Source organism: Diaporthe batatas, assembly GCF_019321695.1.
Source record: "Diaporthe batatas strain CRI 302-4 chromosome Unknown Contig00007, whole genome shotgun sequence".
In the NCBI taxonomy this organism is placed as follows: domain Eukaryota; kingdom Fungi; phylum Ascomycota; class Sordariomycetes; order Diaporthales; family Diaporthaceae; genus Diaporthe; species Diaporthe batatas.
In genome coordinates, this window is record NW_025408554.1 from 2,303,064 (window position 1) to 2,312,927 (window position 9,864).

Here is a 9,864-nt window from a genome sequence, read left to right on the forward strand (position 1 = left end):
GAACAACGTTGAAATGGCCCCCCTCTCGCAAAACGGGGCGAGTTTTGCCGCTAGTGACCCCAACGCCATCCTGAACGAGTGTCGTGACATCGGGCAGGGCATCGACGGCATCGACGCCAACCTCAACCAGTTACGAATGCTTCAAGATCGGTCGCTCAACGAGACCGACTCGAGCAGCTCAGGGACCACTCGCGAGCTTGACAACCTTTCTGCCGACACCATGTCCATGTACCGGGAGCTCACCGATCGCGTGCGCAAGATGAAGTCTATGCCGGACGCCAAGACCCCCAAGAACGCTCCCCAGGTCGGCCGTATCGATCGTCGCCTCAAGAACGCCATCCAGCAGTACCAGGAGGTCGAGGCCGCCTTCCGGAAGAAGATGCAGTCCCAGATGGAGCGGCAGTACCGCATCGTCCGGCCAGAAGCCGACGACAGTGAGGTCCGAGCCGCCGTGGAGGATATGTCTGCCGGCGGCCAGCAGGTGTTCCAGCAGGCCATGATGCAGAGCAACCGACAGGGTCAGGCCAGGGCCGTCCTGAACGCGGTGCAGGATCGCCACAGGGCACTACAGAAGATTGAGCAGGATATGATCGAGCTGGCCCAGCTCTTCCAGGACATGGACACCTTGATCGTCCAACAAGAAGCGGCCGTTGTGCAGATCGAACAGAAGGGTGAAGAGGTTGTCGAGAACCTCGACAAGGGTAACCAGGAGATTGAAGTCGCCGTCGACACGGCAAGGAAGACACGCAGGAAGAAGTGGTACTGTGTCGGCATCAGCGGTAAGCACGCCTCCCCGGCTCTCCATATTCCTTCAACCCTTGTGCTCTCAAGAAACCCGGTTCTGACGGCTTTCAAGTCCTAATTGTTGTTGTGATCGTGATCATTGTGGTGGTATACATGGCCGTCACGGGCAAGTTCAACAACAACAACAACAATGGCAATAACAACGGCAACACCAACGCCAAGCGCAGCGCAGTTGAGTTCGATGGCGAGAGGCCGGTCACTACCATCTATGCACAGTCAAAGATTGTCAATGTCGGGCAAGACTACGATTCGGCCGTGGCCCCCATGGAGAAATTCTCTGGTGTGACAAGTGCCAAGAGCATCGCTGGCCGGGTAGCGTTGCCAGATGACCGGAGTATCAGCCGTGCCAATCGCCGGTCAGTCATGACGCTCCCGGTACAAACGAAGGAAAACATTTATAACGAGGTCGACTAAGCCGCACGAGTGATGCCGGATGGGGACTTGTCGCCAAAACAAGATACAAACACGGGCCCGCGCTTTTCGTCCGCGCGGTTATTTGCAAAGGAGAGGCGAGCACGTAGGCCTCCGGGGGCTACGCATGGGAGGGACTGGCAGCGGTCGCGGGGACAGAATCGGACTATTACTGCGAGGATCAAATTGCATGTGAAAGTGCGGCCGCAAGGTATGCGCAAGGTCCATTTCGTCACAACACTGGACGCGGGCTCGACGTTATGTGGCCTGGGACTGGCCGAAGAAACTGGGAATCGCATTCTCGCTGGAACTCGAAAAAGAGTTGTTATATACCAAATTCGGTCGCTTGAATTACTTACTACTGGAACAAGCAGCACTTATTAGATGACACACCTTAAGGGTGGCGAAGGGTATGCTCTGGAGCCTGGACTTTACCTTTTCGCATTACATTACTGGCGTTTAATTGACTATTCTCATTGATAACTGCCTCTACCGGGCGATATCGAGTGGCACCAACAATTGTGGCACGCGTCGTAAGATCTCGGAACTGGTTTGGCGATTGTGCTTTCTCCCCTTGGTCAAATGCCGATGACGCACCAGCCCCCAGCCGCTGAGGCGATCGTCCCGACATGGGCCCTTGAATGACTGAGGCCCGCCCACACACACCAGCGATGGCAGCGGTGTGTTTCCATCGCTGCTTTGTATGCAAAGCAGCGATGGTGTAAACCGCGGAGAATGCCAAAAGCGCTCCCATGATATGAGGCATAACGTGAGCAATACGAGATGGCATACAGGGGTGAGAGCAGTTCTGCAAGGGCGTGGCGGCCGTCGACCCGACAGCCCTGTGGGAAACGCGGGGGCCGCCAGCAGGTTCGGTCACTGTGCGGCTGCGCCAGCAGGGAACTCGCCGCCGTCGGCAAAGTGAGCCACAGGGGAATTCCGCTGTCTGTCGAGCCCGGCTTCCACCACCTTGCGCAGTATGTTCATCCTCTTGTCAAACTCGTCAACGATGGCTCCGTAGTCCTCTCGAGTCCTATCCGGGGCGGCCACTGAAGGCGAGGAGGCCGACATGCGGAGGTCTCGGTCCTCAAGAGAAGGCCTCCTTGGACGTGCGCTGGGTCCCTGCGATGCCGTGGAGACGGACGAAACAGCACTGTCGCTGACACCTTGGATGCGGAGAACCAGCCGCTGGCCTGCGCCGGCCTCGTCGTCCAGGGTGATGACGTTGTTGCTGCTCTCTTCCGTCATGGCGCTGGTTCTTGCGGTTACGACGGCCCAGTCGGGGGACAGGGACGACACCCAGGCCACATCGTAGCCCAGACTCGACAGAGCGTTGTGAGGGCCGTGGGGGCCGTGGGGGCCGTGGGCGGGTTTTGGCACGAGGTCGAGTACTATGGCACGCTCGTTTGGATGCGCTGCTGGCGGTGAGGCCGTAGGGGCAGATTCGCCGGGGGGGTCGTGGTGGCTGTATCGAGCGAGGGCCTCTGTGAGGATTTCGGGGTCATCGTCGGAGAAGACATAGTGCACCTGGGGGTGGTGTGTCGCGTGGGTGGTGCTGTCGGTGACGAGGGTGAAGAGTGGTTGGAACGGGGGTTGAGGCTGCAGAGTTTCCTCGCCGAGGGGGGGGGACTGGCGGGCTGCTTGTGCCCCGACAGGACCATGGCTATCGGTCACAGAGCCCTGGGGAGCATGATGTTGTTGGAGAAATGGAACAGGGCCGGCCATGATGGGCCAAGAGGGAGGTCGCGGTCGACTTGATGCAGCACGACGACAATGGACAATGGCGATGGGGTTGGTCAGGCTGAAGCAGCGTGTGCTTGCTACATGTTGGACGCGTGTTTGCTTCAGGCGGCCTGGCTTCATCCCAGCACACGGGAACGTTGGATAATACAAGACACTCGGTTCTACTGTACAACGAGTGTGGGGCCCTGTGGGCGCACCACCCGACGGCGTACGGAGCACATATGTAGCGGCCACAAAGGTACCTAGCTACCATTGCTTGTTCCGCGACTGGAGCGCAACGACGTCAGGGCTGGGGTCTAGATTTGGGGTTCCTGGGGCTGATGGGGCTCCTGGGGCTTCTGGGAGCTCTCCCCTCGGCTTCACATCAAAGTCCCACCCGCCGTTCCTTGTAGCGCCAGGCCCGTTGCTGCGCGACTCGGCACGGGTTCTTTCATCTCGAATCCTGGGGCCATGGGTCAGCGTGGCCAGGGAGGGAGGGGCATCTGTACGGCGAGGGCGGGTGGGGACATACTCTGGCGGCACATGGGGCACTGTCCGCGGGCTGATTCTTGCCTGATCCACTGTGTGATGCAGTGTTTGTGGAAGTTGTGGCCACACTTGCCAGACACTGCTGAGGGTCTTAGCAGGCTTGGCCGGGGGGCAGATGGGGGGAGGGGCTGGCAGGCTGACAGAGTTCACAGTCATCCCCGGGAAACCTGCACGATGGACAGGAACCATCAAAATGGATCTGGCAGATTCCACAGACATCGTCTTCTGGGATGTCCCAGCGCCAAGTCGCGACCGCTGACCACTTCTTGATCTTGACCTTCATGTTTCTGAGCAGGGCCACACGTGCTGTCGGCGATGTTGGTAGCGGAGCACTGGCTGGTTGGTGTTGGTGTTGGTAGTTGAGTTGGATGGACTGGGGATGTATGCTCTTGACTGTTGACGCGGCACTCGGCAGTATGCTCCCTAGGTACTTAAGTAGGTACCTACCTAGGTAGGTATGTACGTACAACGCGGCTGGCCCACGCTTGCGAGGTGGCCCAAGCTCCCCTTCCCATGGTGTGAATTGAAGGCAATCAAGATCAAGCTTCAGCTTACCCAGGTAGGTGGGTAGAACCTCTTCCCCGCTCCTCACCTGCTCTACTCACTTGTAAACAATTCCTCAGCCCACAGGCACCTCCCATCACCCTAGGTCTTGGGCAAGATCAGACCCAACCCCAGACCCAACCCCAGACCCAAAAGCCAGGCACCGGCCCATCTTGAACCGGGAGCTGGCCGCCGGTGGAGACAGCAACAGCAAGCTTCCCTCTGCGTCCTCTCCTCTGAAGCTTGCCAGCCACCCAATCAACCCCTACCCCCGACTCCCCGAGCTCTGGTACGGCCGGCACCTGGCCACGGCGTGTCAAATCACGACATCAACCCGGCTGCTTGCTCCGTACTCGTCGTCATCCTCAGCCGCCCCCCCCCCTACCTCAAAACTCAAACCTCAAACCTCAAGCCTCAAGCCTCAAGCCTCAAACCTCAACCCCCAACCCCGATTCCATCCTGACCGCCGCCTCGACCCCGACAGGTGTTGCCTCGGCTCGACTGGTCCCACGAAACGGCTCCATCCTCCCCGTCGGGCCCCTGCACCTAGCGAACCCGAGATGGCCGCCATCGCCGTCCTGCGGCCCTTCTCCGGAGCTGCCGCCCGGCCGCCCTTTCGCCCCTCCGCGCCCGCCAGGATTGCCGCAGCCCTTGCCTCGCGCCGCTCCCTGTCCTCCTACCTCGTGACCCCCGCCGAGCTGAGCGAGGCCCTCAAGAGGAACCCTCCCTCCCCAATCAGCACCGACCCGCGCATCATCCCCCTCTGCGCGGCCTGGTTCATGCCAAACGACCCCGACCGCCGCACCGGCATTCAGGCCTTCCGCCAGCAGCGCATCCCAAAGGCGCGCTTCTTTGACCTCGACAAGGTCATCGACAAGCACTCCGAGTACCCCCACATGCTCCCCGCACCCAAGACCTTCGCCGCGGCGATGAGCGAGCTGGGCATCCGCCGCGAGGACACGGTTGTCGTCTACGACACCAAGGAGCTGGGCATCTTCAGCGCCCCGAGGGTCGGCTGGACCCTCAAGGTCTTTGGACATCCCAGGGTACACCTCCTCGACAACTTCCGCCTCTGGGTCGACGAGGGCCTCCCCACCGAGAGCGGTGAGCTCTATAACGTCGAGTGTCACCCGTACCCCATCCCCGAACTCGACTCGGACAAGGTTGCCAGCTACGAGGATGTCAGGGAGGTGGCCCTGGACTACAACAAGGAGGGCGCAGAGGGCGTACAGATCCTTGACGCCAGGAGCAGCGGCCGGTGGACCGGCAAGGACCCCGAGCCGAGACCTGGCCTCTCGTCCGGGCACATACCCGGCTCGGTCAACATCCCCTTCAACGAGGTCCTCGACCCAAACACCAAGGCCTTCCTGCCCAGGGAAGAGCTACGGCGCCTGTTCAGGGCCAAGGGGGTCGACCCGGCCAAGCCCATCATCTCCAGTTGCGGCACCGGTGTCACCGCCGTCATCATCGAGACGGCCCTGGAGCAGGCCGGCTTCGGGAGCCCCAAAACCCGCAAGGTCTACGACGGCAGCTGGACGTGAGTAGGATCCTGCTGCAGTACCTTGATCAAGCCGTGCTAACAACACCACCAGGGAATGGGCTCAACGAGTCCGCGCATCTGACTCATTAATACGTAAAGAATAGCCCTTGCACATATAAATAGCTGCCCCGTACATTGCAACCGGGAGATTCAAGGCCTTGGCCTGGGTGTTGAGCGTCTGGTTTGCTCTGCTCATTTGTTCATCTTCGGGAATTAGTCCGCGTTCCGCACCAGGGATCAATCCATAATTACACTTGTGTTTGCAACCTGCTAGAAAAGTGGCTTGTGGCTGTTCGACTCTTCAGTAACCCCCGTCAAGCCTGCGTTAGTGTCGATGGTTCTCGTGCTGGGCCCTGCCCGCCCCCACACCCACACCTCCCTCTCCTTCCACCAACCAACCCTCATTTGATGGCGTCACGAAGGACTCACAGGAAATCCCGCGCTGGCTGTCGGGAATGCAAGCGTCGGCATATCAAGGTATGTCCACCCATCCCCGTGCCCTATGGGCCGGGCTGGCCGTGCCGGGGATGCCGTGCCGGGGCTGACCCGACCCCTCAGTGTGACGAGGCGAGGCCGGTGTGCGCGGCATGTTCTGTGAAGAGGCTCTCTTGTGTTTACGCCCTGGGCCCGGCCTCGTTGCCTGGTCAGCCAGTCCAATCCGGGCGTGACAATGCCTCTCCACCACGCTCGCCCTTGCCCCTGGGCTCGGCGTCTGTTGCCCCCTCGCCACACCTGTGGCGGCGCTCCCCGTCCCCGCCCCCGCCATCATCCTCGATGCTCAGCGTGCCGCCGGCGGACATGGCGCAGCTGGAGCTCTTCCACCACATGTGCAGTCGGCAGCTCCCGCTGCCCTTGCCCAGCAGCGACGAGGGGATTCTCTCGGCTGTGCTGGAAGCTGCCTTCTCCTCGCCCTGCCTCATGAACGCACTCCTGGCTGTGTCAGCCCTGCACCTGTCACACGTCAGACCCGCGCAGCGTGCCTACTACCATCACCGGGCAGTGCACCTCCACACGCACGCCCTGAGCATATTCAACCAACAGCGGCCCCGGGTCACTCCGGAGAACTGCGTGAGCCTGATCGTCTTTGGCCAGCTCATAAGTCTCCACGTGCTTTACGAGACCACCCTGGATTGCGACGAGGACAAGTCCGAGGTTAAGCCGCTCAACCGCTTTCTGGAGTACCTCAAAGTCTACCGGGGCGTTGTGTTGATTGCCAAGGAGGCGTGGCAGGCCCTCCTTCAGTCCAAGTTAAGAAGCATCTTCGCGGCCAGCGCCGGCATTGCCGAATACAGGTCGAGCGCGGGCTCGCAGACTTCAGAGTTGCGATCTATCATTTCCGTCAGTCGGGTCTTGGACACGGAGCAGAAACAACTCTGCCTTGAGGCCGTCGACAGGCTGCAGTGGGTTTTCAGTCCCTCGGACTCTCGCAAGAGCCATAGCCCCTGGGGGGGGGAGGCTGGCGAGATGCACAGCTTGGGACTGGTCCACGCTTGGCCTTGTCTGGCTCATGAGGCGGTTCTGGACCTGTGGTGTAACAAAACCCCCGAGGCCCTGCTGATGCTGGCATACTACGGCGTTCTGATGCATCAGCACAGCCATTTTTGGACTTTTGCGAATGTCGGTCAGACACTCGTGCGAACCATTGCGCTGTATCTCGGCCCTGATTGGCAGCATTCCATGGTATGGCCGCTGGCCCAGGTGGGTCAAGGTCAGGACCGGCCGATGAAGGAGGCTTAAATCCGCAACGGGCACGGGGCTGATACGTCTTTTTTAAAAAAAAAATAAAAAAATTTAAAGAAACTTAGAATATTAATTAGGTTTATAAAAATATATATTAAATTTAATTTATTAAACTTAATATTTTACTTTATTATTATATATAAAGTTTTAACATAGAATATTATATAAGAAGACTTTATATAACTTATTATAAATTAAGTGTTTTATTTATTACACTTATACTATAGACCCACCGTTCCTATTCCCCCCAACCAGACCCGCCATCTCAAGTAGGGCTCTGTCTGCTTCGATGTCACCTGTACCAAGATTTATTCGCCTCCTGGCCTCAGCCTCTCGGGCGTCGAAGGCCCATCGTTCAGCCTGCACTTTGGCCTCCTCGTCCCCTCCACAGCCCCAAACCTCAAGACTTTCGATCCCAAACCGATCCTGGAAGTCGAATTTTCGAGAAACGCTCCCTTGGAATGCACCGCCCCGCGAGGAATTGTCGTGTGTGAACACGCCAAACTCAAAGCTCGAATCCAGTAGCAGAGCTACTGGGCCAAGGTGGGTAATGCTCTGTCGGTACGTGGACGAGGACTTGGACAGTGGGTTTCCAGCTGCAATACCCGTATTGGTTGGAGTTGCACCCGGTTTTGAGAACGAGACGTAGTCCTTGTTGGAAGTGCTGGCTGGGAAAACGTCGTGGATGGGCTCAAGCTGAAACAACAGTGTGTCCGAGTCACCGAAGCACTCCTTGAAGGAGTGACGCCACGGCTGGGATATGTACAGACCGTAGGTTAGTCGGCTTGACTGGGAGCCGTCCGGGAAACGCTTAGGAGGAAGTGAGGAAGTAAAGCGTTCTTCACTACCACCGGACGAGTCTTCAAGTCTCACACCTCGCACCAGTAAGATCGTAGGCGCTCGCCAGTTGAATACCTTGGATTCGAAGGAGCCCATCGAGAATCCATCATTCTCGCCTGAGTACAGGAGCCTGAGCCGCCGAAACAAAGAAGATCCCGGGATGAAGAAGGACAGTTGTGAGAGGGTGGTCGAGTTCATGATGGACGCCGTGTCCGGTAGCAATGGAGCTGTGACATTTGGGCAAGGCTCCCCTGCTTGGTCACCAAGGCCCCTCTGCTTCCCGAAATCGAGGTTGCTGGAGAATACAAAACGCCCAAAAAGCGCGTTGAAGCCTTGGAATAAGAATGGGAGCGCAACCGGTACCACGGTCTCGAATGCCCTGGACTTGATACCCGGGCAACTTTCAACGTTCAGAAACGCGGCAAGGATGCTATCAGCTGCAGAACGCAGGCTCACGAGCTCTCCTCCCGTTGTTCGTTCTGCATACCTCGAGAGCTTCTCCTGGGGTTCCATGGGTGCCACAAGCAAGAGCAGCATGATTAGCTTCCGGAAATTGTCAGCCGGGATTATAGCCTCGTTGATCGGCTGTGGATTTGCGTCCTCGAAAGCCTCGACACAGTCCAGTAGTTCAAGTGTGGATATTACCAAGCCGTCTTCCTCGTTATGCTCATTCTCGCCGGCCGTACCAACGCTCGACTGAGCTGAATTCGGCGCGTGGATTAAATCCAGTCCGTCATCTGTCTGCAGCAATTTCCGATCATGCACAGCCAAGCTGTTAAAAAGCAGTTTTCGCCTGTCCGCAGAGCCTTTTGATAGGATCTTCTGATATCTTTCGGTGAGTATAATGACAGTGATCACCAAAGCGTCAAGCCCCATGATTGCCGGCGAGTCCTGGAGGAACGGAAATGCGCCGATAAAGGTCACCATCTTCCCTATCACGGCTGACACATCGAGTACATCTGGGATTTCCAGGAACCTCACAATTGTTGACTCGGAAATATACAGATTGGGAGTCCCTCCCGGCTCTTGCTGCACATCGGCAAGGCTCTCGAAGTTGTCCTTTAGTGAGTAGAGCTCGATGGACGAGAGGCATTTTGAACGGAACTTGCTGGCCTGTTTGTGAGGAATGGTTGTGGATTAGCTCTCTGACCGACAGTGGAATGAGATGAGGGGGCGGGGCTGGTGCGAGACCGTACAAGCTCTCTCCTCAAGTCATCACGTGTCTTGGGTGCACAGCTCCTGTCATTGTGGCCGGATATGGCCTGTCCCATGGTGAAGGCCTGGGAATCGAGGGGCCTCCGAACTAGTGATTGTATGTGGATGTAAAATGGAGTGTCGACCAACTAAAGAGTAATACCAAACAGATAGCCAAGTTTTCCCTAGAATTAAGCTGTTCCAGTACTAATAGCAGGTGAGAGAGCTAAGAGGGGTTGGACACTAAGCCGGTCAGCTAGACTAAGATACTATACCCCACCCACCTTTAAACTTACCTACCTTTAAACTACTTCTTATATATAAATAAAGGGAATTTAAATAATTATAATTTAATTTATTCTTTTTATATATCTTTAACAATAATATTAAAATAATTATAAAAAGTTTTTAAATTATTTAATTTAATTAAATAATAAATTAAATATTTATTATATTTTTTAAAATATAAAATTAAAAGATTTATAAGTATAATTTTAAATTAATTTTTATCTATAGTAGGA

At 56.7% G+C, this 9,864-nt stretch overlaps 5 protein-coding genes across 5 annotated transcripts; 2 read left to right on the top strand and 3 right to left on the bottom strand.

The window, feature by feature from the left end:
- Window positions 1-2,091: 2,091 nt before the first annotated feature.
- KVR01_007061 (uncharacterized protein) lies at window positions 2,092-2,940 on the bottom strand (the record flags this gene model as incomplete). Its single annotated transcript, XM_044785831.1, has 1 exon — window positions 2,092-2,940. The coding sequence occupies one exon, from the start codon at window positions 2,938-2,940 to the stop codon at window positions 2,092-2,094; it is 849 nt and encodes a 282-aa protein (XP_044644492.1).
- A 377-nt stretch (window positions 2,941-3,317) lies between these two features.
- On the bottom strand, window positions 3,318-3,769 carry KVR01_006907 (uncharacterized protein; the record flags this gene model as incomplete). Its single annotated transcript, XM_044786066.1, has 3 exons — window positions 3,318-3,400; window positions 3,470-3,565; window positions 3,628-3,769. 3 exons carry the CDS (start codon window positions 3,767-3,769, stop codon window positions 3,318-3,320), a joined length of 321 nt encoding a protein of 106 aa, XP_044644338.1.
- An 820-nt stretch (window positions 3,770-4,589) lies between these two features.
- On the top strand, window positions 4,590-5,673 carry KVR01_006964 (thiosulfate sulfurtransferase; the record flags this gene model as incomplete). The annotated part of the gene is made up of 2 exons (XM_044786987.1): window positions 4,590-5,566; window positions 5,622-5,673. The coding sequence occupies 2 exons, from the start codon at window positions 4,590-4,592 to the stop codon at window positions 5,671-5,673; spliced, it is 1,029 nt and encodes a 342-aa protein (XP_044644395.1).
- A 304-nt stretch (window positions 5,674-5,977) lies between these two features.
- On the top strand, window positions 5,978-7,306 carry KVR01_006728 (uncharacterized protein; the record flags this gene model as incomplete). Its single annotated transcript, XM_044794644.1, has 2 exons — window positions 5,978-6,046; window positions 6,128-7,306. 2 exons carry the CDS (start codon window positions 5,978-5,980, stop codon window positions 7,304-7,306), a joined length of 1,248 nt encoding a protein of 415 aa, XP_044644159.1.
- A 187-nt stretch (window positions 7,307-7,493) lies between these two features.
- On the bottom strand, window positions 7,494-9,534 carry KVR01_006966 (uncharacterized protein). Its single transcript, XM_044788013.1, has 2 exons — window positions 9,346-9,534; window positions 7,494-9,262 (listed from the first exon to the last, which is right to left on the bottom strand). The coding sequence occupies exons 1-2, from the start codon at window positions 9,418-9,420 to the stop codon at window positions 7,526-7,528; spliced, it is 1,812 nt and encodes a 603-aa protein (XP_044644397.1). The 5' UTR covers window positions 9,421-9,534; the 3' UTR covers window positions 7,494-7,525.
- Between the last annotated feature and the right edge of the window lie 330 nt (window positions 9,535-9,864).

Bases quoted from the DNA above. Each gene is read 5' to 3' on its own strand.
- KVR01_006966 (XM_044788013.1), bottom strand. From the start codon at position 9,420: ATGGGACAGGCCATATCCGGCCACAATGACAGGAGCTGTGCACCCAAG. The intron at 9,263-9,345 runs GTACGGTCTCGC...CCTCACAAACAG, and splicing joins ATGACTTGAGGAGAGAGCTT to GCCAGCAAGTTCCGTTCAAA.